Source organism: Coregonus clupeaformis, chromosome 8, assembly GCF_020615455.1.
Source record: "Coregonus clupeaformis isolate EN_2021a chromosome 8, ASM2061545v1, whole genome shotgun sequence".
Classification (NCBI taxonomy): Eukaryota; Metazoa; Chordata; class Actinopteri; order Salmoniformes; family Salmonidae; genus Coregonus; species Coregonus clupeaformis.
Window position 1 is genome coordinate 36,947,554 of NC_059199.1, and position 26,120 is coordinate 36,973,673.

Consider the following 26,120-nt stretch of genomic DNA (forward strand, 5'->3'; position numbering starts at 1 on the left):
ATTCCGTAGGACACAGTTACGGTGGATAGAGTCAACAAAATACAGGCACACAGGGAACAATATCCCCGGAAATACAAGGTACGGGTATCTCAACCGAGCTACACTCAACTCACAAATAACAATCACCCACAAGGACAAGTGGGGCAGAGGGAACACTTATACATGTACTAATGAGGGGATATAAACCAGGTGTGTGTAATTGACAAGACAAGACAAATGGAATGATGAGATATAGAGCGGCAGTGACGAACGCCGAAGCCTGCCCGAACAAGGAGGGGAGGCTGCTTCGGAGGAAGTCGTGACAATATCATGCTATGTGCACATGAAGATCTTTTAACCCTCCCCTTAACAGGCCTCATTAATTGACTCATTAAAACTCAATGTTTGTCAACAAACAAATATCTTAAATGTTTATGTAGTTGTTGTTCTCACTGATCTGTAATCTCCTAGGGAGTGTTGATATTTTCCTCTGATGATGGATGATAAACAGAAGGAGAGCAATATTATGTATAATTTCTCTCACTCTTCCTCTCTCTTTCTGTTCGTTTCATTCATTCATTCACTCTCTCTGTCTGTATGTCTGCCTGTCTCTTGCTCTCTCTCTCTCTCTCTCTCTCTTTCTCTCAGTATGAATCTAGCACTGCTTCTCAGGGGTGTGTGTAACGCAGCATAGATTGGTGCCGTCTCTCTTTTTCTCTCTATCTTTCTCTCTCCCTCTCTTCTCTCTTTGTCTCTCTCTCCCTCACCCTCTATACAGTATATATCTGTCTCCTCCCTCCCCCTATCTCCTTCTGAATCTCTCTCTCTGTTTTGGCAGTGAAGCAATTGTTTTCTCAGTAGGCATCCCAACCCAGTAGTGATTGATATGGCGGATTAACTTTCCGAGTGGCTTTGGTAATCAGCCCAGACACCAAAAGAGACCCCTTGCTCCAATTATACTCACCACATGTTGCTGGAGAGAATAATCACTATACAATTGAATGGGTGTCTGTAGGGTTAGGGTTTCCTCTTGAGTCTCCTTTTGTTTACTCAACTTTTCGGTCAAAGTGTTAACTGAACTTAAAAAAATGTGTTGGAAAAAACTTGAGAAAATGTAGGCTAGGGACACCCACACATTCAAATAGTGTATTTAACATACAATGTTTTCAACATACAGTACCAGTCAAAAGTTTGGACACACCTACTCATTCAAGGGTTTTTCTATATGTGTACTATTTTCTACATTGTAGAATAGTAGTGAAGACATCAAAACTATGAAATAACATATGGAATCATGTAGTAAACAAAAAAGTGTTAAACAAATCAAAATACATTTAATATTAGAGATTCTTCAAAGTAGCCACCCTTTGCCTTGACAGCTTTGCACACTCTTGGCATTCTCTCAACCAGCTTCATGAGGTAGTCACCTGGAATGCTTTCCCAACAGTCTTAAAGGAGTTCCCACATATGATGAGCACTTGTTGGCTGCTTTTCCTTCACTCTGCGGTCCAACTCATCCCAAACCATCTCAATTGGGTTGAGGTCGGGTGATTGTGGAGGCCAGGTCATCTGATGCAGCACTCCATCACTCTCCTTGGTCAAATAGACCTTACACAGCCTGGAGGCTGTTGAAAAACAAATGATAGTCCCACTAAGCGCAAACCAGATGGGATGGCGTATCGCTGCAGAATGCTGTGGTAGCCATGCTGGTTAAGTGTGCCTTGAATTCTAAATAAATCACAGACAGTGTCACCAGTAAAGCACCCCCACACCATCACACCTCCTCCTCCATGCTTCACGGTGGGAACCACACATGCGGAGATCACCCGTTCACCTACTCTGCGTCTCACAAAGACATGGCGGTTGGAACCAAAAATCTCAAATTTGGACTCATCAGACCAAAGGACAGATTTCCACCAGTCTAATGTCCATTGCTCATGTTTCTTGGCCCAAGCAATTCTCTTCTTCTTATTGGTATCCTTTAGTAGTGGTTTCTTTGCAGCAATTCGACCAAGAAGGCTTGATTCACGCCGTCTCCTCTGAACAGTTGATGTTGAGATGTGTCTGTTACTTGAACTCTGTGAAGCATTTATTTGGGCTGCAATCTGAGGTGCAGTTAATAGCCGATTTCTGCAGCAGAGGTATCTCTGGGTCTTCCTTTCCTGTGGCGGTCGTCATGAGAGCCAGTTTCGTCATAGCGCTTGATGGTTTTTGCGACTGCACTTGAAGAAACGTTCAAAGTTCTTGAAATGTTACGTATTGACTGACCTTCATGTCTTAAATTAATGATGGACTGTCATTTCTCTTTGCTTATTTGAGCTGTTCTTGCCATAATATGGACTTGGTCTTTTACCAAATGGGGTTATCTTCTGTATACCAACCCTACCTTGTCACAACACAACTGATTGGCTCAAACGCATTAAGAAGGAAAGCAATTCCACAAATTAACTTTTAAGAAGGCACACCTATTAATTGAAATGCATTCCATGTGACTACCTAATGAAGCTGGTTGAGAGAATGCCAAGAGTGTGCAAAGCTGTCATCAAGGCAAAGGGTGGCTACTTTGAAGAATCTCAAATATAAAATATATTTTGATTTGTTTAACTATTTTTTGGTTACTACATTATTCCATATGTGTTATTTCATAGTTATGATGTTGTCACTATTATTCTACAATGTAGAAAATAAAGAAAAATCCTGGAATGAGTAGGTGTGTCCAAGCTTTTGACTGGTACTGTACATGATTACATCATGCATGTTCATTCATACAGTAATTTTTATTCAACATGTCCTCACCTGGGAATGGAACTCACAACCTCTTGGTTCACAGCATACCGAACTTCCTTCAATGCCACCATGCCTGTGACAACAACTGATTTCACCTGTATTCCTACCCTTCGCACTTCACAGTAAATCACAGCTCTGTTAAAAGTACACTCAAGAAAAACTATTTTATTTATCATAGTGATTAAGGACTAACATTAAAACAGAAAACCCTAATATAAATTAACATGCACAATGTCAGTGTGTGTCAAATATGTACGTTGAAACGTATGTTAAAAGCACTGTGGATGTCCCTATGTTTTCTGAAGTTTGGGTCAACAATTTTTTTTAAGTTCAGCTAACAATTTGACTGAAAAGTTGAGTAAACTAAAAGAGGCTGTGGAACCAGTTACTAAATAATTATTAGTTGAATCAACTTTTTTTATTTTTTTATTTACAGTGTGTATGGGTTTCCTCTCTGGGTGTCTGGCTTTCCCCCGCCCCTGTCTTAGCCCAGTGTATGGTGGTGTGGTGTAGTACGGAAGCCTCCTCCTCAGGTTCCTAGTGCCGAAGTCTGCCACAAGACCGTGTTAGTCTGCAGATAATCTCTCGTGGACAGACTACGTTAATATAGATGGTACTGTGGATCTGTCATGATTCTACAGGATGCGTGAGATAACTAGTGACATTAGATTCGGTGCTTGGGTTTTTCCGTCACTGGTTATTTGGACAAATCACGATTTCGCTGGTGTTAGCATCTTTCAAATTTCGGAAGGGGACTTGCCCCTAACTTGCAAAGAGAGACTGTGGAGCTCTTTGTTCCGGTTCCGATCTTTGTTCTATCTCTTCTCTTAACACGTATGGACCTAGAACTTATTCTAGCATCTAACCAATTACGCAAGATTAGCCTGCAGATCTAAAACCTAGGCATTAGCTGAGGAAGCTAACGCAAGTCGCCAGATCTTCAGATGCATTTACGCCTACCTCACAACCATGCAGTTGAGCATTTCTTTGTCTATACTAGCTCCTATATCTTAATTAGCTAAGTCCACTTCCAGCAAGCATAGTTTAGCCAGGGGCACTGTGCACCTTGCACGTCATATAGACAGTTGAATAGACATAACACAGGTGTCAGAGGACTGCTCTGTGTTTTACCGCAACCTCCTCTCCACCTTTCTGAGATAATTTACATGTCAAGGTTGTTGAAATGTATGAATGGACATGGCTATACTTCTCAATGGAGAAACAGCAGAAAGAGATTAAATTGAACAGCTTCCTCCTATTGTGATTGGTAGAAGAGTGTTGGGGAATGGACACCGAGAAATATGAGGACATATTGATCATTACCAAAACAGTCGAACATTTCTTCAGATGACACATTTTGAATGACACATTTTGTATCATCTTTAGACTGTTTGGGCATAAATGTGAAACATGTCCAACCTTCCATGACTTAAGGGTTTCTCAGCCTCTGTGTTGTTCTCATTTGACACATACAGTACTGTACTGTATATAACTTTTCCAAACTTATCTCAGAATCGTTTTGTTACAGTGACTTAACAGTTTTAGATGTTAAGTGACTTAAAATGTTTAGTTGAGCAATAGTAGTGGCAGTCGGGGGAAGTGTTTAAAAAACATTTGGTGACATAAAGTGATTTCTGTGAGAATTACAGTTACCCCGGGAGGCTAGTTACCCTGGGAGTCACACGATGATATGGTGTGTAGTCCTCCCGCCACAACTCGGGAAACTCTGCAGTTTATTAGGCTACAGATTAAATACATTATGATGAACTTCACAGGGTGGTGAAAGTGCCCAGTGATGGTTGATGCCGCTTTCCAATAAATATCAAAGGGCTTATTCTGGTGAAATGATGATCGATGCTTGACTGCCGTTTGACAAATAAAAATATTCCCCCTCTTAGTCTTATCCATAATAATCTCATTTTGTAGGCCTAGACTAGCCTTCCCACACAGTTTACCCGCACTGTCTCTGCGAGCTGATGGCTAGAACGCACGTGCCAAGACCAGAGGTGCATTCAGTTCACTTGAACGTTTGCTACGTTGCGGAACGTTTTGTACTGAAAGACAGATTTCCCCAAAACGTCATTGTACATTCTTGAAAATACTTTGAGGTATATTTGCTCCCGTTTGGTGGGTGTGGCGAAGTGTGGCTTGAAGCAATGAGTGACGTTTTTAAAGGGCAGTGGCCATGCTGACAGCGTTCCCCAACCCACAACCCAATCCCTACCTGTTTTTAACTGGTCATTCAGTACAGCAGAGTTTCTCAAACTCGGTCCTGGGGCCCCCCCTGGGTGCATGTTTTGGTTTTTGCCCAAGCACTACACAGCTGATTCTAATAATCAAAGCTTGATGATGAGTTGGTTATTTGAGTCAGCTATGTAGTGCTAGGGCAAAAAACTAAACGTGCACCCATGGAGGGCCCCAGGAACGAGTTTGGGAAACCCTGCAATACAGCACCGTTTCTTTTCAAATGAACGTTACAGAACTTAAAAACGTACCGAATGCAGCCCAGAGTAGGCACATTTGCTATTTAATGCAACAGTTTTTGTGACAAAACTTGAAAATGCGATAGAAACACATTGAACTTTGATTTTTATTCGGTACATGAAAACGTAAGCGAAATTTATTATTTTGTGTGCACTAGAGGCCTAGGTCTTCACGCCCTGATTTTTATCCGCAAAAAGTACGTTTGGTAGAAGCACATCACTGGTGGGAAAATTCGCATATTTTCTTCATGCAGATTTTAGAACATTTGCATGAAAATCTGTCGCCAAGTGGATGGAAACGTAGCTACTGAAACATAAAATGATGCCGCTTTGCCTAAAATGTAAAAATATTCAGGCGATAATGTCCTGCTGATTGGTTTTTGATTTGGTTTTAACACTTCACTGAGCCTGGCTCTACAGTATCTGTCCTCTTGGTTGTTTTTGAGCACTTCTCTACGGGCTGAGCTCCCCCATTGCTATTGGAGCGGTAATGGCTAATGTCAAGTAAATAGCTAGCTAATTGACAAAGAAAGTTCAGACTGAAGACATTACAGTCTAGACTAAGACTCACCATCCTTAAGTACTTTTCTTTCTTTACTATGCAGATTTAAAATGGGGGAGACAGACTTCTATTCAGTAAATGGTGGTGATTGATAATAGAACTGAACAACAACACATGGTGAAGGAGAGAGAGAATATTCTAGTTCTGCTGAAGCAGACAAATAAAATGGAAGTGTTTGGAGCTTATCAGTGGCTGCAGGGTGCAGACAGATAGATTGACAAAGCATCCAGGCCTTGTTCTGTTCCCAGCCAATAAAATGGCAGGGATGGAATCCACAATCATGCTCAAACCTCTTTAGAGGAGAGATATCTCACATGTATTGTTCATGTCTATTTCTCTACGTAACCTTTATATGAGAGAGGGAGAAAGGAAGAGAGAGAAAAAGAGAGAGAGAGACAGTTTTATATTATTAGTTTGTTGTTTTCGTTTTACTAATGGAAGTCCCAGACCTAATTTGATTCCATCTACCTCATCTTCCCATAACATTAGCACCTGCAAGACAGCTTCTTTATCAGAATAATAATCATCAACAACAAAACCAGATAAAGAGATGGAGAAGCCATTGCTTTCATTTGTTTACTCAGTTACATGATGTAGGTCAGCAACATGTCTATGCATTATTCATTCAAACTTCCAACTAAACTGAGCTAGTGTTTCAGTCTTCAGGGCACTTGTCAGCATGATCCATATCCGACTCTCAGGGGCTTCTCTACAGTATTGTTTATGCAAATACGAGATTAATTTTTCAGCTCTTCGAAAGATAAATCAATTTTTTAAGTGTGGTTCTTACATTTAGATTATGTACTGTTGCGATCAAAGCTTGTGCTGCTCAGTGTGATCTGGTAATATGGCACAGAGCTGTTTTAACAGATACAGTATATTGTGTTTTAGATGAGCATGCTTTTAGAGAGAATCATATGTTTTGATAAGAGAATATAATATCTTACAGTATGGTTTTTCTGTCACCAGAATACGCCTTGGGTTAGCTAAATACACTGTAACCTCCATGGTCATTCATTATTTATAATGACATAATAAGACAATTGTGTTAATTGTAATTTATTGGCTATACACATGAAGGCCTGTATTCAATCAATTGCAGAAAGCGGATCTCCAGATAACTATTTTAGAAGTGCACATATACACATGAGACCTATCCTGAGAATATGCATTGGAATGATTTAGAAAATCAATCTCACATTTGCATCGAGGAGAATTGTGTTGTTTGTTTCGCTTGGAAAATTACCTTGCTGTGAAAATGAGAAATGCAATGTTAGAGGGTGATTAAGCTGTTACAGTCATATTCAATGTCTTTTTTTATTTTTTTTATTTAACCTTTATTTAACCAGGTAAGCCAGTTGAGAACAAGTTCTCATTTACAACTGCGACCTGTATACACTTTGTACATTGAATGAAGGAATGTTTCATCTCTATTACCTTATGACTTAGAGCGATGCAATTATGAAATTAATTTCTAAGAGTTAACATGGAATCCTTTCTATGATATTCACCTCTGTTTTTGTCTGGACAATAGGGCCTTTTCTCCCTGTGGAAAATAGAACATCAAACTGGTAATTTAGAAATAAATGACTTATATAGTACTGCACAATCAAGAGCAATATTAGAATTTAAGGAGCCAATACTCCTCAATAGCTTTGTCTCAAAATGTGCAATGCATCCAAGATTCCAGCAATTACTATAATCCTTCATCTCATTACACCCCAGCAGACAGGGTAGATAGGCAAGAATAAGCTAGCATCATGACAGTGAGGAGGTTGAACAGGGGACTGACTGTAAGCTAGTTTTTGTCATTATGCTGATTCTGTATTGATGCTGAGCTGTACTATGGGGGGTGCAAGGATAAGCTAGCGTCAGGATGGTAAGGTTGGACAGGGGAGTGTATACTGTCAGTGCCTGTAGTTGTACCAGTGCTGTTCTGTGCTGTGGGGAGCGGAGGGATGATCGCCCATCAGTTGTTCACTTCACTCACTGATAAGCAGCAGCTTATCCAAGACCAAGCATCCCTACAATAGACCTGGGGCTAGTGGGATGGATCCCTCTCCCATCCACAACTACACGGTTGTCAGAACTCTTCAGCCTCTCCAGCATACTGCCAGACAGACCTCTATCTCTCCACAGCCTAATCTCCTCTCCCGATCTCCTGTTTGTCTACTGTGGGTTGGTGGGGTCCCTCTCCCCATCCCACCCACCCACATCCAGAGGGTTGTAAAACAGGCCTCTCCAGCCTCATCCGTTATAGCGTGGTTGAAATTTAAAGGTAAGGTAACTGTTGATGATCACAAGTTTACTGGAGAACGGAGACCAAGTAGAGACTTTTGGACAAGGTGGATAATTGTATAATATAAGGCAGTTTATTCAGAGGTAAAGATATCTGAGAATAGCGTGCACGGACCCGTTCGTCAATCTCGTAGGGAGATATCTGAGAGAGCGAGCCCCTAAACATTGTGTGCTGACATTTTATACAATAAAATAAAGTAGGTTGATTCTAGTAGTTCTGATCTTCTGATTGGTCCTGATGAGTTGGTCGAGGTCACCTCCATTGCATTGGCTCTGAGTCGGGTTCTCTCTCTTCAGATGTTCAGCCTAAGAGAAGGGGTTTTTTTGTGTGTGTGTGTTAACAATGATGATGTGTGTGTGTGTGTGTGTGCTGTGTGTGTGTGTGTGTGTGTGTGAGTGTGTGTATGTGTGTGTATGTGTGTGTATGTTTAACAATGATGATGTGTGTGTGTGTGTGTGTGTGTGTATGTGTGTGTGTGTGTGGGGGTGTGTGTGTAGTGTGTCCTCAGCGCAAGAACTCGTGAGTTGGGAGAACTGAGAGACCTATGGCGTGGGTGTTGTCCATAGCCACCTGCTGATAAGGCCGGCAAGATAGAAGTCTCTTGTGCATTGTATTAAATACAAAGGCCCAACACAAGATGGGTCATGCACAAGATTTTAGTCAGACCAAGCTATAACATTATATATTTACTACGACATAACCCACTCGGAACAGATGTAATTTCAACGTCTAGTTTTGATTTACATTTGGTTGAGTTGTCAACTAACATGAATTCAACCTGAAATCAACACAAAATGTCACCATGTCATGGGATTTAGGTGAAAAAAATACTTTTTGCAAATCCAATCAGTTTTCCATGTTGATTCAATGTCATCACATTGAATTTTGTTGCTGAAATGACGTGGAAACAACGTTGATTCAACCAGTTTCTGCCCAGTGGGAATGTTCCCGCATTAGCGGAGACTGCATTCATGGTATAACGGCTCAAGCGGAAATTACCTTTACATTTTGATCGTGCTTCAGCGATACTGATTGAATCTCTCCCCCTCATCTCCTATTGGTTCACTGTGGCTGTGCTCTGCCTATGATAAGGCAGTAGCCGTAGGCTCAGGGAGGCAGACCTGCGATGATTAGCTACAGCCACAAAATACACTTTCTTTCTGATGGCTTGTTGTTAGGCCTATCTCACCTTGTTTTGCCATGCTCTAGTCTCATTGCTGTTAAGGGACAGACACACATTAGATAACCACTTTGACTGCTGCTGTGGCACATGGTTGTCTGGAACATTGAGATGAAAGATCTGGGTTGTTCCTAGTGAAGTGAGTATGTGTGTTAGTACAGGAACCAGCAGTACCTGTTCCACCCCCGCCTGGTCTCCTCAGTCTCCCTTCATCTAGGAAGTGTTTCATTCTGCTCTACAGGAAACAGTAACATGCTTCACTTACCTAACATAATGGCTTTTTATTCAAGGTGGCGTAGGAGAACTCTGCCCAAGGCTCCCCGTTTATCATGATAGCAATTTGTTTTGTAAAGGATTCACCTGCTAACGTGTGTGTGTACACTTAACATTCACTCTCCATTCATCAAATCTACACTGAGTGTACAAAACATTACAGACACCTGTTCTTTCCATGACATAGACTGACCAGTTAAATCCAGGTGAAAGCTATGATCCCTTATTGATGTCACTTGTTAAATCCACTTCAATCAGTGTAGATGAAGGGGAGGAGACAGGTTAAATAATTACTTTTAAGCCTTGAGACGATTAAGACATGGGTTGTGTATGTGTGCCATTCAGAGGGTGAATGGGCAAGACAAAATATTTAAGTGCCTTTGAACTGGGTATGGTAGTAAGTGCCAGGCGCACTGGTTTATGTCAAGAACTGCAACCCTGCTGGATTTTTCACACTCAACACTTTCCCGTGTGTATCAAGAATGGTCCAACACCCAAAGGACATCCAGACAACTTGACACAACTGTGGAAAGCATTGGAGTCAACATGGGCCAGCATCCCTGTGGAATGCTTTCGACACCTTGTAGAGTCCATGCCCCGACAAACGGAGGCTGTTCTGAGGGAAAAAAAGGGGTGCAACTCAATATTAGGAAGGTGTTCTTAATGTTTTGTCAACTGAGTGTATATTATGCATGGCCACTGGCACTTTATTACCAGTGGTAATTCTGGAGTGTTGATGCGTCATGCATCTCTTTATGGGCTTCTGTCAGTGGCTGTGTGAACGAAGGGGATAGGCTACAGCGCAGCATGGAAATTGATATCTCCTACATTAAGTTATCAGGTAAATTTACAAGACTTGTGTCAATTTGCCAGACAGAGGGATGAGCAAACGTCCAAAAAAGGACAGAAGAATCCAACTCTTTGCACCTATATATCAAATACATGCAAACAACGCCCTTTCAGAAGTTGGCTCAACTCAACATTTATTGTAGGATTTTATCGACAGGGAGATACAGAGGCCCAAACATACAAGCTCAGTAGTAAAGATCAGTCAGTTTACAGTCACGCAGAGAGAGAGACAAAACAGCGAATCAAGCTAATTGCAGTAGCAGAAACCACAAATCAATAGAGGTGATTGTGGATTCATGTGGTGGAGTAATACACTGTGCCTCTCAGAATATATTATATATTTACATACAGACAGAACTAGAATCATATACCCAGGAGGATGCTGCTTCATAACCATGGTTACATGAGAGTATCTCTACTGTGCTGCTCAGACAGATTGTTGTGAGAGAAGGATTGGACACATAATAACACAGAGAACTTGCCAGGACTTGACACCCTTTTCCCATTTGGAGCGCATCAGGATGGTACAATGCCCTATATCCCTGGTGAGCCGAGTGAAAAGCAGGAAAGAGGTGACCTTATGATCTTTTCACAACACAAAACCATGGCTGATACATTTAATGATTGATTCCATGGTGCTGAAATTCCTAAAATGATTCAAAAGGTGATTTCCAAATCCAGTAAGACCTACTGTCTCCTTCATGCTTTAACAGAGTATACACAAATACCTCAAACAGAGTTACAGCAGCTGTTTACAAATGATTGAGTGACATCAGCTAACCACTAGAATATTTAGTCCAATGTGTCATCGTCCACTGTCCTCTCCTCCATCCATCCATCCATCCATCCATCCATCCATGCCTTCAGTGATGTGCAGCAAGTGGGTCAACCTATCTTTTCCTCCATGCCTCACCACCTCCTCAAACGTCAGAGAGATGTGAGAATGCTGAGTATGAAGTTTAGAGAAGGAGCCGAGGAGAATGATGCAAGAAATTCATGTATAGAGTGCAAGGCTCTATGCCCCAGCCTCTATGGGCGCCTCCAGGGCTTTGATGTGTAAGCTGGGCAGGCCGAACCAGGATGGGGGCAGCGCTTTGCCCTGGCCAGCACTGTCGTCCTGGAATTTGATGTTGAGGTAGAAGTCTCCAGTGAAGAGGAACAGGAGGGCTCCCACACACACAGAGTTCTCTGTGGGGTTCACCTGGGAAGACAACACACAAAGATACATTATTTAGTGTGCCTATGGATAGCTAACCTATCTGACAATAGTTTTGCCACCATTCACACACACAGTTCTGCACACACACGTAGTTCTGGACACACAAACAAACCGTGTCTATGTAGAAGGTGTTAGATCCTATGAAGGTGACTGCGTCCTGCAGGTCATAGTTCTGAACTCCGTTCTGGTAGTCCTGGAAGGGAACCACGGTCAGGGCAAACGGTCCAACCGCGTTCTTACTATGATTGGTCAGTTTCACCTCCAATGGCACAGCGTCGCCCACCTTACAGTCGGCGATGATGTCACAGTCACACGGTTTCCCGTTCACCACCACGTCTAGATAGGAGGAACAGAGAGAGAGAGTTAGGGATGAGTTATAAGTTAACGTTGTTTCAATTACCACATGGAAGCATAGATTGCTGTGTGCACCGTCACCTGCTACAAATTAATACATTTGTTCCTCTATGAAATATTAGTGCTTGGTTGGATTTGAGGTTTTACTACTATTTCTGTAATTAAACACATTTTCAGTATGGTTGTCTTGAGATAACCTGTACCATTGAACATGCAGTGCATTGAACAGTGCAGTGAACATACTGTGCCCTTTGACTCTTTCAACACTTTGTTACGTTACAGCCTTATTCTAAAATTGATTACATTTGTTTTTTCCCCTCATCAATCTACACACAATACCCCATAATGACAAAGCAAAAACAGGTTTTTAGAAATGTTTGCAAATATATTAAAAATAAAAAACCGGAAATATGACATTTACATAAGTATTCAGACCCTTTACTCAGTACTTTGTTGAAGCACCTTTGGCAGGGATTACAGCCTCGCGTCTTCTTGGGTATGACGCTACAAGCTTGGCTCACCTTTATTTGGGGAGTTTCTCCCATTCTTCTCTGCAGATCCTCTCAAGCTCTGTCAGGTTGGATGGGAGAGTCGCTGCACAGCTATTTTCAGGTCTCTACAGAGATGTTCGATCGGGTTCAAGTCCCTGCCGCTGAAAAACATCCCCACAGCATGATGCTGCCACCACCATGCTTCACCGTAGGGATGGTGCCAGTTTTCTTCCAGACATGACACTTGGCATTCAGGCCAATGATTTCAATCTTGGTTTCATCAGACCAGAGAATCTTGTTTCTCATGGTCTGAGAGTCCTTTAGGTGCCTTTTGGCAAACTCCAAGCGGGCTGTCCTGTGCCTTTTACTGAGGAGTGGCTTCCATCTGGCCACTCTACCATAAAGGCCTGATTGGTGGAGTGCTGCAGAGATGGTTGTCCTTCTGGAAGGTTCTCCCATCTCCACAGAGGAACTCTGGAGCTCTGTCAGAGTGACCATCGGGTTCTTGGTCACCTCCCTGACCAAGGCCCTTCTCACATGATTGCTCAGTTTGGCCGGGCGGCCAGCTCTAGGAAGTCTTGGTGGTTCTAAACTTCTTCCATTTAAGAATGATCGAGGCCACTGTGTTCTTGGGGACCTTCAATGCTGCAGACATTTTTTGGTACCCTTCCCCAGATCTGTGCCTCCACACAATCCTGTCTCGGAGCTCTACGGACAATTCTTTAGACTTCATGGCTTGTTTTTTTTTCTGACATGCACTGTCAACTGTGGGACCTTATATAGATAGGTGTGTGCCTTTCCAAATCATGTCAATCAAGTTGTAGAAACATCTCAAGGATGATCAATGGAAACAGGATGCACCTGAGCTCAATTTCGAGTCTCATAGGAATAAGGTCTGAATACTTATATCAGAATTACCCATCCTCAAGCACTCTTCTCAATTTTATTTCCAATTCATTTGCATTCATGAAAACACCATACACAGCCTTCACATGTGCAGACCTATCTTCAAGCACATTGAAGACTCTTTTATTTAAATTAACGGAGAGCGAGGGAGCTGTGGGGATTAAATGAATTCAGACTGCATCCTATCAATCTCACGCATGACTAATTTCTGTCAAGAAGGGACTAATGAGATGGTTGGAAAACCATCACCCTAGCCCCTTCCTTCCCCTGATCCTACCCCCACACTCTCACATAGAGGCACTTCTCTGTATTTCTCCCCTCTCCTTTTTGTTCTCTCTCTCTTCCTCTGCATCGCCTCTCTCTGACATTTCAAACTGAGTTAAATTAGGGGTCAATTCAATTTCTCTAATGTGTAGCCAATCCAGATATGGCACTGTTTGGTTCAGGTGGAGTGGAACCACCATGTTTGTTTTTATAATGAGCTCTATGGTCCATCTGCTCCTCCGCGAGGGAGAGGGAGAGAGAGGGGAAAGGAGGGAGTGAGAGAAACTGAGGAAGAGGTAAGGAGAGAAACACACACACACACTAGTGCAATGCCCTTGTGGCTGTAGTAAGCAGTGCCAGTCAGAGCCGTTGAGGCTATGTGACATGAAAGAGCTGGGTGTGGGTGTGTGTTGGGGTGCGTTCTCCGCTGTGCTGTGTGTTGTATCACAGGTTTGCGGAGCCTCACAGGCAGACGTACATAGACAGGGAGCCTGAAGACTGGAGGGGGCAGCCAGAGAGCTGAGCCGTGCCACTCTGAGCCCCCCTAGTGAGACACAGCCAGGTTGGGCGTCCCACCCCAGGGAGTCTGCAACTCTACCAGGGTGACATTCAGCTACACATCTATACATCTAAAGCTGTTTGAACCTGACACGTCACATTCAGCTCATTGTTACTCTACCGTGCAGTCTCAACTCACTACAACTAAGCGATTTAGTTCAAACCAGAAAATGTATACAGAGGTTCTCTAGAGGAGATTGTTTTATGTCCCTCTGTCAGGAAAAAGTTGTCTTCAAAATGTGTTGTGATGGAATTTGTTTGACAGTGTAAGAAGAGGGGGAGAGGCGACTGAGACAGACGGCAGCCAAGTCAAACAGTACCAATGTGATCAGTGTCAACACTACCATTACCCTTGAGTTGCTGAGTGTTTTTCTGGTAGAAATCCACTCTCAGTTGTAACTGGATTCTACAGTGTATATCCCAGATTATTTTCTTGTCTTTTTACTCACATAAAAGCCAGGTAATTATTCGGTGCAATTACGTTAAACATGGATCTGTGAGTGTTTGATTAGAGTCACTAACATATTGTTCATGATAGCTTCGACGGACCTGTGGGACTTTGCAATACACTCCTACAGTACACAGCATTCATAGGCAGTAGAGCAGATTCTAACGTGACACCTTTCCAATTGGTTATATTTAGTTGTTCAAAGGCTTGTTGCTAGGAGATGTGCAAATTATAGGTATACCAGTTCTAAACAGGGATGATGAATTTCAACACATTCGCTTGTGAACAAAAGAGGAACTTAAGTGTGAGATGAGCTGAGGTGCTGAAGAGTCTACATCAGGGGTAAGCAACTACATTCAACCGCAGGCCGATTTCTGTCGGAGTGGATGTTCGGGGGCCGGAACATAATTATAATAATTAGTACACTGCAAATTGACCACAACTAAGCCCCAAAATACATTGTATTTGAAAATAACAATAATTTCATACCTTGATTACACTGAGATACGATCACGTCTCTTTTACTTTATTTGTGGGAATACTTGGGAACAGATTTCCTAAATTAAACTAATTTTGCTGAATTCCTGGTGATTTTACAGTCTTTTTTGACCAAAAACTAAAATCATAAAAAGAACAACTACACTTTTGGGGCCCAAAAAACAAACACTTGCGCCGCGGGCCCCTGTTCTACACACACACACCTGCAAGCGCATACAAATGCCCGCAAGCACACACAAACACACACGCCCACACGCACGTACACACACGCCTCAATCACCGCCTGAACATTTACCACACAAACTCCTGTTCACTCCTCTCCTCCTTGATAGTCCATACAAAGCCTGTGTGACTGAGGGAGGAAGGCAGGGAGTGATTAACATAATACAGTGGCTCTACTCAGAGTTAAGTACAGCCTGCAGTGGGAAGAGAGCACAGGGTTACAGAGGAGGAACCTGCAGTAAAGAAATAAAGTGAATACTTTATAATTATGTAAATAACACAGATCAAACTAATGGCTATCACGTTAGATGTCAATTCGACCTCTCAGATCTTGTATGCCTTTCAATAAAGTGCATAGCCATGCTGCACCATTATGAGTGGCAATAAAAAAATGTTTCGAAAAACACATTTCACCACATATCTTTCTGCATTTAGACAGCATCATAATCCAGACACCCAGGGTTTGCTGAGCACCGGTGTGTGTGTGTGTGTTTCCTGAGCATGGTTTCCTCCCCTGTCCTCTTTCACCGCCATGATAAACAGATCATGGGCTCTAAATAAGTAATGGACTCTGATTTGTGTTCCTCTTAACCAACAAACAAATGGAAAGCGAAGAAACCCAGGCCTATGATTGGTTGACTCCACGAGGCCCTCAGCATTTTGTTGCATCTTCCCCAGAGACTACTCCTTAATAGCATACGCTGCATAGTGTGGGTGTGACTGTTAAACACTACCACCACTGTTCCCTGCCCTGCACGGTTCTCAGTGCTAAACAGGTGTGATATAAACCAGGTGATTGAACCATGTGTGTGATTTCAGTCTTTGGGGGGTTTGAGTAAACACACCTCACCTCATTCCGTCCCATCAACCAATCAGCAGCAGTGCTGAGAGGACGAAGTGATGCAGAATGAATAGGTTATGTTAAAATACCCTGTTTTCTGTTACACAACCAGAAGCCAGCTAAACAGTAGAGAGAGAAGCTAGAGAACAAATGGTTCCCTTTCCTCATCCTGGTGTATTAGAGAGAAAGGAAAGTGAAAGGGGGATACCAGTTGTACAACTGAATGCATTCAACTGCGCCCGGGGAACAGTGGGTTAACTGCCTTGCTCAGGGGCAGAGAGAGAGAGAGAGAGAGAGAGAGAGAGAGAGAGAGAGAGAGAGAGAGAGAGAGAGAGAGAGAGAGAGAGAGAGAGAGAGGGAGCGAGAGAGAGAGAGAGAGAGAGAGAGAGAGAGAGAGAGAGAGAGAGAGAGAGAGAGAGAGAGAGAGAGAGAGAGAGAGAGAGAGAGAGAGAGAGAGAGAATGTGGGGAAAGGAATGGTGAAATTAAACAAGCCAATAGCTACAACAGCTGCTCCCTTTGCAGTTGCAACAAGTGGTCTGTAGCTTTCTTTTTTGGTGTGGCCGCCACACTCTACTGCTGAGGCAAAGAGCTGCGCTGCGGCATCACCACAGCAACCAGGCTTGGCCCAGACAGGGCAGGGCAGGGCAGAGAGAGAGAGAGAGAGAGAGAGAGAGAGAGAGAGAGAGAGAGAGAGAGAGAGAGAGAGAGAGCGAGAGAGAGGGGAAGAGACAGTGAAAGAGAGAGAAGGAGAGTGCCGAATACACTACATTACGATATGAGTGCAGATATCACAGATCAAAACTAGTGAGTCTGTGAGATAAAACAAACCTCACAGTATCTCTTCTCTACCATAGAGCTGCAGCAGAGAACATAGCAGATAAGGTCTCCTCTCTTGGAATGACAACTATGTTTTAGAGAGATGCCAATTCTCCCGGATTATGCAGGCTGTGTGCGCACACGTGCGTGCCAGGTTTCTTCCAGACGTGATGCTTTGCATTCAGGCCAATGATTTCAATCTTGGTTTCATCAGACCAGAGAATCTTGTTTCTCATGGTCTGAGAGTCCTTTAGGTGACTTTTGGCAAACTCCAAGCGGGCTGTCATGTGCCTTTTACTGAGGAACGGTGGTTCCAAACTTCTTTCATTTAAGAATGATGGAGGCCACTGTTCTTGGGGACATTCAATGCTGCAGAAATGTTTTTGTACCCTTCCCCAGATCTGTGCCTCGACACAATCCTGTCTCTGAGCTCTACGGACAATTCCATCGACCTCATGGCTTGATTTCTGCACTGACATGCACTGTCAACTGTGGGACCTTATATAGACAGGTGTGTGCCTTTCCAAATCATGTCCAATCAATTGAATTTACCACAGGTGGACTCCAATCAAGTTGATGGATGATCAATGGAAACAGGATGCACCTGAGCTTAATTTCGAGTCTCATAGCAAAGGGTCTGAATACTTATATAAATAAAGGTATTTCTGTTTTTTATTTTTTATAAATTTACAAATATGTGTCATTATGGGCTATTGTGTGTAGATTAATGAGGAATTGATTTAATTTAATCCATTTTATAATAAGGCTGTAACGTAACAACATGTGGAATAAGGGAAGGGGTCTGAATACTTTCCGAATGTACTGTATCTCCAGGTTGATTGAACACAGTGGCATGATTCAGTCAGTCATATTTCATAGGAAGGAAACTAGACAACTCAGCAGGAAGACAGAGACACTGCTGCTCCGTGGCATGACAGGCTCAGTGAATAGCTTCTCCCGTGGGGGTTATCACTTATTGCAACGTGACATTATGTCAGTGTCTTAACTACTTCTAAATACTATCATCTGGTGCTGCTAGTTCAGGAGAAAATACAGTATATACTTTTGGTCATGTTAAGGTAGCTACGCAGTTATACAGGTATTATGGTTCTATTAATGATGCCTTGCAGGCTAAATCAAGTGCCCCTAACGTAGTTGAAAGAAAACAAATACTATGTGGGACCAGGTGTGGTAGTTAGGCCTAACTAGGGGGGATGGTAATAGTACCCAGTGACCACTTTAGGCCAGGGTCCTTGTCGAATGAAATGATGGAGCCTGAGTGTGCTGGCTGTAAAAGGTTGGGTGGGGTGTGTGCATGTGTGTGTGCTCGTAAAAGGTTGCGGTGTGGAGTCCCTCCCCCCGAAGCCATCTGGCCTTTTATAACTAATCGCCATAACAACCAGCAGCACTACTTCTGTTGTCTTTCACCACCACGAACAATCAGCTTTTAAAGATTCAATCTGTTACAGCAAGAGTGGAGAAGAGAGGAGAGAAGAGTGTTTTTGTCTTGATCACACACGTTGAGGTACACAACAGACCATACTTTCACTCAGTTTGTGGACTACTGCCTGTAATATCTAAAGCATGTGAAAGAGCTGGGAGGTAGTCTCTCTACTCTCTGTCTGTTTTGGCTAGCTATGTAGCAACATATGCATCATGGACGATACATACTAAAACCAAAACAGTTGAATAAATCAGTTATAAATTGGCAGATTAAACTCCTAACATTACAACAAACTTAAAGGCTCTGAGTAATGTTGGGCCATCTGTGCCTACCTTTCAATAACTCTGTCATTGTCACGGTTACTGTACAGTATCGACACATTTGATTCATTTCACAAATAAATCAGAATTGGTCGAATACCAATGATCAAACTTAATGGCAAGCCTCCTAGCTACAGAGCTTGGGAGTGTAGGACTGTTTTTGTTTGGGGATGAGTGATGTCATTGGTCCTCTGTGTGAGAGGTGGGTACTGTACTGTACGGTGCTCTGAGAGCAGAGCTGGCTGCTGTCAGGGCTTTTGGTCGAGACAGAGAGCAGTGGCTATGTGACCAGCTCTGAGAGAGAGAGAGCGAAAGAGAGACGGAGAGAGAGAGAGAGAGAGAGACAAAGAGAGAGAGAGAGAGCGAGAGAGCGAGAGAGCGCGAGAGAGAGAGAGAGAGAGAGAGAGAGAGAGAGAGAGAGACAGAGAGAGCAGTGGCTCTGTGACCAGCTGTTTGAGAGAGAGAGAGGGAGAGGGAGAGAGACAGAAAAAGAAGGAACAGCATGTCAGAAATCAGCTCAATGTAATTGAAGAATCCATAGACTCTAACCACTTCTGGGAAAATTGGAAAACACTAAACAAACAACACGAAGAGCTATCTATCCAAAATGGAGATGTATGGGTAAACCACTTCTCCAATCTTTTTGGCCCTATAACAAAGAACAAACAGCAAAAAAAAATACATGATCAAATGCAAATCTTAGAATCAACTATTAAAGACTACCAGAACCCAGTGGATTCTCCAATTACATTGAATGAACTAGAGGACAAAATACAAACCCTCCAACCCAAAAAGGCCTGTGGTGTTGATTGTATCCTCAATGAAATGATAAAATATACAGACCACAAATTCCAATTGGCTATCCTTAAACTCTTTAACATCATCCTTAGCTCTGGCATCTTCCCCAATATTTGGAACCAAGGACTGATCATCCCAATCCACAAAAGTGGAGACAAATTTGACCCCAATAACTACCGTGTGATATGCGTCAACAGCAACCTTGGGAAAATCCTCTGCATTATAATTAACAGCAGACTAGTTCATTTCCTCAGTGAAAACAATGTACTGAGCAAATGTCAAATTGGCTTTTTACCAAATGTACGTACGACAGACCACGTATTCACCCTGCACACCCTAATTGACAAACAAAACAAAACAAAGGCAAAGTCTTCTCATGCTTTGTTGATTTCAAAAAAGCTTTTGACTCAATTTGGCATGAGGGTCTGCTATACAAATAGATGAAAAGTGGGGTTGGGGGAAAAACATACGACATTATAAAATCCATGTACACAACCAACAAGTGTGCGGTAAAAATGGGCAAATAACACACACATTTCTTTCCACAGGGCCGTGGGGTGAGACAGGGATGCAGTTTAAGACCCACCCTCTTCAACATATATATCAACGAATTGGCGAGGGCACTAGAACAGTCTGCAGCACCCGGCCTCACCCTACTAGAATGTGAAGTCAAATGTCTACTGTTTGCTGATGATCTGGTGTTTCTGTCCCCAACCAAGGAGGGCCTATAGCAGCACCTAGATCTTCTGAACAGATTCTGTCAGACCTGGGCCCTGACATTAAATCTCAGTAAGACAAAAATAATGGTGTTCCAAAAAAGGTCCAGTTGCCAGGACCACAAATACAAATTCCATCTAGACACCGTTGCTCTAGAGCACACAAAAAACTATATATACCTCGGCCTAAACATCAGCGCCACAGGTAACTTCCACAAAGCTGTGAACGATCTGAGAGACAAGGCAAGAAGGGCCTTCTATGCCATCAAAAGGAACATAACATTCGACATACCAATTAGGATCTGGCTAAAAATACTTGAATCAGTTATAGAACCCATCATCTGGGGTCTGCTCACCAACCAATAATTCACAAAATGGGACAAACACCAAATTGAGACTCTGCATGCAGAATTCTGCAAAAAGATTCTCAGTGTACAACGAAAACCACCAAATAATGCATGCAGAGCAGAATTAGGCCGATACCTGCTAATGATCAAAATCCAGAAAAGAGCCGTTAAATTCTATAACCACTTAAAAGGAAGCGATTCCCAAACCTTCCATAATAAAGCCATCACCCACAGAGAGATGAACTTGGAGATGAGTCCCTTAAGTAAGCTGGTCCTGGGTCTCTGTTCACAAACACAAGCAGACGCCACAGAGTCCCAGGGCAACAACACAATTAGACCCAACCAAATCATTAGAAATCAAAAAGAGAATTACTTGACACATTGGAAAGAATTAACAAAAAAACTGAGCAAACTAGAATGCTATTTGGCCCTAAACAGAGAGTACACAGTGGCAGAATACCTGACCACTGTGACTGACCCAGAAATAATCTGAAACACAACCAAAACAAACAGCAAATGCATCCAACAAATGTATAGTCACAAGCCTGATGTAGTCATTGCGTACTATGAATACGGGACCAAATACTTAACTTTTACTACTTTAATAAACATAAGCGAATTTGTCCCAATACTTTTGGTCACCTAAAATGCTGTAATTCCCTCAAATTAAAAGCTGACAGTCTGCACTTTACCCTCATAGTCATTGTTTCATTTCAAATACAAAGTGCTGGAGTACAGAGCCAAAGCAACATGAAATGTGTTACTGTCCCAATACCTTTGGAGAGTGTGTTTTTAATAGCTTTTTTTTGTCTCCACACACAACAATTATAACAGAGAAGTTTCTCTTCTTCTCCTGTAGACTCTCTGTCTCTAGATGTAGATCTCTGTGGTTGCCATAGCACCAACACCCCATAATACTGCACGTAACGAGGAGGTAGAGAGAGAGCGGCCAGATGCCATTGGATACCACTGGCTCCATCCAAAAGATGAATATCTAATTTGAGCTGCATCTTGTGTCTGACATTTGATCCCTCTCTCTCACTCTCCTTTTCCAACTGCAGTCAGGACCAATTTAGGCAATTTCCATGTATAATTAGCCATTCTATTTGGGGCTTCCTGAACTGAATTGGCAGCGTCTTGTCATTTGTTATTCAGTCCAGATCGGCCATCACAGCCCCTGAGGGAATATGTGTTATAGCATCACTGCATATGGCCAGGGGGAAAGCAGGCAACATTTACTGCAATCAATGGTTGGTAAAAATTGATTTGTTAGACAATAATCTATGGTACTCCCACATCCGCCTCCTCCTTCTCATGCAGTAGCGAAGGAAGTGCAGCACACCCACACACTCCTAACTATGAGGTCAGTTCTGTGTTTTCACCCCAATGGTTAAGGTTACGTTGTGGTGAAAGTTAAGCTGATTCTAGATCTGTGCCTAAGGGCAGCATTTACCCACAACAGAGCCTAAACTGCAGTAAACCTTGCCTGGTTCAGCACCATGGACAGCTCCTGGTAGCCTACCTCCTCTCGTCCTTCAGGCCTGTCACTACATACCGAGTCAATATATTTTCTTTCAAGAACCATCATATTCCTATTCTCTAAAGGCCATATATACAGTAAACAAACAGCTTTCAGCATTTTCCAAATGTGACATCTGACTCATTAGCATTAACACGCCACCTTAGAGCTGTTTTACCCCCGCTACATCCCTGATAGAGACAGGAGACAACAGTCCAACTCTGAGGACCCAGTGTTTGGGCTATGTTAGTATGAAGCCAGTGACTCATGTCAGAGCTGCGCAGAGCAGGAGAGCTAGGTGCTGAGGATCCACTTCAGCACAAAGCAATGAGCCATTCACTGCAAAGCCCAGCTAATCACATAGATAGATCATATAGATAGGGAATAATTCGAATTGTCTTCTATTTCCCCAGCAGACTACAGCAGTCACAGTATTGTGGAGGATAAAGAAATAACAACAGATTACAACGGCCAGGTTGTTGGGAGGAATACTGAAGCTGCTTGACTAACTCTAATGTGATAATCCAGCTCTCTCTAATATCCAGAGCAGGGGAAAGTAACACTGGTCCTGGAGTGCCGCAGACACTTCATGTTTTTGATTTAACCAACCTGGAAGACCAAGTGTGTTGAATTTAGTCAATCACTGAACTGATCAATAAGCTCAGTTGGCCAGGTGTGGTGCCTAGTTGGGACAGAATCCTGCAGTACCTGCAGCACTCCAGGAACAGGGTTACCTGCCCCTGATCCAGATAATTGAGGATTAAAATAGTTGCTTTTTATTCAATTTTTGTACCTCACTTTACAGAGGAAACATTACATAAAAAAAAAAAAAAAACATTTTAGTCATTTAGCAGACGCTCTTATCCAGATCGACTTACAGTTAGTGAGTGCATACATTTTTCAAACATCTTTCCTTGGAGAGTAGAATCTATTTTCAGCCCATTTTAAAAGTATTGACCACTTAAGAAAGTAATGAGACTGATTATGAAAATTTGCCAGGTAAGCCAGTGTGTTTTACCTAGCCATTCTTCTGCTTCAACATGGCCCAAAATGATAGCATCCATTGCTCTTCTCCAACATGTTTCATGGTAACATTAGCCTACATACCACTCTGAAAACCATTCAGGGCATTCAAGAACAAAATAATACAGTGATTTGTTTGGCCGATTCTCCAACATCGCTGAACGTCAAACTCTTCAGGAGAACATTGTGATTCTAGTCATTTCACTAATTAAATCTTTGCACAGATCACATCTCCTTAAAATCTGGATTAATATTTTTGCTCCTCGGTCTTCAGCCTGAAGCAGATGTAATATTAGTGTTAATGGAAGACTACCTTCCCCATGGAGGCTGACTGTTATACCTTATCCATAAAGGATATAGTGCTGCTCATTATTGTTGATTGATATTAGAATGCTACAACATGCCTTAGACAAGAGAACTCATTACACTTCATTTTAGTCAAACATAATGTTCATAGACAGACATTAGTTGATGGAGAACATGTTTTTCCAAAGTAACCCAGAACCGAGATGAACACACACACACACACACACACGCACGGTTGTAATCCACTGACCTCACAACTGTGTGTGTGTGTGTTCATGTTGGTTCTGGGTTACTTTGGAAAGATGATATTACAGAAATCCTACAAACATTTCCAGGACTTAGTCAGTTTTCCATCTACCTCAATAACCGTATGGCAGCAATAAACATTTATAATATGAGTCTATGAGGAGACGGTGTGTTCCAGTGAAGTAAGCACACAGTCTACTCTACAATACAGTAAGAGGAGTAGCAGGAGTCTCTAAAGACCAACAATAACAGCACTGCTTCAAGTGCACTCAACAACAAACACAGAGAGAATTGTATTCAATGTATTCATTCACCGTACATGAAAAAGGCATTATCCTCCGGGGCACCATACAGCAGAACGGTTCTTGTGAACAACAGATATAAAGCCTTTATCTACTATCATTATCAAATATTTGCCAACTGGGAGCGTATAGTAGTTAATTGAGCTGGAGATGCATTGTGTTGTAAAAGGATCCACCTATTTTTCCTACAGTATGACATAATCTCTCTCCAAGACTGGAAAAATAAACAGTAGCATGGACAATGGCCTGCTGCCACTATCCCAATACACAGACAAGCACGCATGCACATACACACCTATACACAGGCCTGCCACTAACCTAATACACTGGTGCGTACACACAAGCACACATAATGGCCCGCCACTATCCCGTTACATTGACTGACTCCTGCACCGTTACCAATACTAGGACTAGGAGGACAATGGAGGAGGGAGGGAGGGTGTTTGAAGAGGAAAAAGAGGAGAGAAGATAGGATGAGGGATCAAGGGGGAAAAAAACATTGATTGTTTTGACTCATCACTGCTGAACCAGCCTCATTAAGCTACATGAGGACAACCCCCCCAATTTGCTTTCACCCAGATTATGCAAATGAGACACTTTCACCTATGATATGAACTCCTTAATACGCAGACATACTGCACCTTAAGGCATAGCAACAAGAGCTTAACATTAAAGACAATGAAGGCAAAACCAACTCTACCTTCGGCTCCCCGAGAGATCTTCATTTCGCTTTAGCCGTGTGTTCAATGAGGCCTGAACTTCAATTGGAGTTGTTAGCCTGCAGGAGACAGGAACCAGACAGACTACGCTAGACTACACAAGTCAGAGTCAGGGATTAGATGCATGCCAACTATTTTCCCAGTCTCAGTCAAAGAGTCTTCATTTGAAAAACTCATTAAGGCACTTGATTAAGGAAACCCTTCAATGTATTTCTGAGGGTGTCACACAAACACAGCGAAGTGCTCCAAGACATCACAATTCGATGCAATCAACTTCTGCACCAGCGTTCTTATTACCAGTCTTCGTAAAGTGGATGTTCCTTTCGGTCTCCTTCCTTCCACCCCCTCCTCTGGATGCGTGTCTGCCAAACTGTGGGAGGATCCTTACCTGCCCTAGCTGTTATGGTCTTACCACTCCCACACTAACCACTCCTAGTTAGGCTGCAGCCGCATGTAGCCAGGCAATAGCTGCTAAATGAGTGTCATCAGTTATGTAAAGATATGGGTAGAACGAAACCCTGCTGACCTGCACACCCTGGGGCCACAGTGCGCTGGTGAGCATCGGCACACAATGTAATCCTGGCTTCTGTTATTTGGTCTGAGGAAGGGAACATTTTAAGGACAATTGATGCTTTATTTTTTCCTGTAGTTCAGCAATGTGGTATCAGGCTGCCATGGTTACGCAGAAACACAGCCGCTGCTGATTAATGGAAAAAAACTGAGTGTGTGTGTGTTTTTATGTGTGTGTATGGTATCAGGTGGACATCCCACCTCAGAATTTGTCAGCTGGTTAAGCGGTAATAGAGCTTTTGGCTGCTGTTTCAAATGTGTTGCAAATGTGTCCCAACTGTGTAGGAGATAGTCCCACATTGTATTCCCCACTGTGGGTGAATTTAAACTTTCAATGAAAGCAGAAAATCAGTTATTGTATCACTGACATTGATGTCCTTTGTGGGAACTAATCATTTGAGTGATCAAACATTGTTAAAAGGACAGCATTTTATAAAAGGCATGCTCTCCCTCTTTCTTTCTCCATGTGAGAAGCTCTCGTCTCATCTTTCTGCAGTTCAGTTCAATTCACTGGAGACTCAAAGGTTCCAATTAGTAAGAGCAAACAGCAGTTCCCTTTAAAGGTCAACTGCCCCTTAGAACCAACTTCTCTGGTTTTAAACGGGCTATGTGGCATTGATATGAGTCAGAAACATTCATTGTAGTGTCAAAATTGACCACTAAGTGTAAATAGGATAATTTGGGTCATAAAGTCAGTCTCGTCCGAAACTGAGTTTTGTGAGTTTGTCACGACTTACTGGAGTGTTGGGTATGGATTACGATCATGCCCACTTGCCCAGG

At 42.6% G+C, this 26,120-nt stretch overlaps 1 protein-coding gene across 4 annotated transcripts in view; it reads right to left on the reverse strand.

The window, feature by feature from the left end:
* Positions 1-10,520: 10,520 nt before the first annotated feature.
* LOC121571948 (trafficking protein particle complex subunit 9) overlaps positions 10,521-26,120 on the reverse strand; it is a 322,870-nt gene continuing 307,270 nt past the window's right edge. For all 4 annotated transcript variants that reach the window (XM_041883749.2, XM_041883745.2, XM_041883747.2 and 1 more), the window contains 2 exons: positions 11,744-11,967; positions 10,521-11,613 (listed from right to left, as the gene is read on the reverse strand). In XM_041883749.2, coding sequence (XP_041739683.1) covers positions 11,428-11,613; positions 11,744-11,967 — 410 coding nt within the window. In that variant the 3' untranslated portion in view covers positions 10,521-11,427. The remainder of the gene's footprint in view (positions 11,614-11,743; positions 11,968-26,120) is intronic.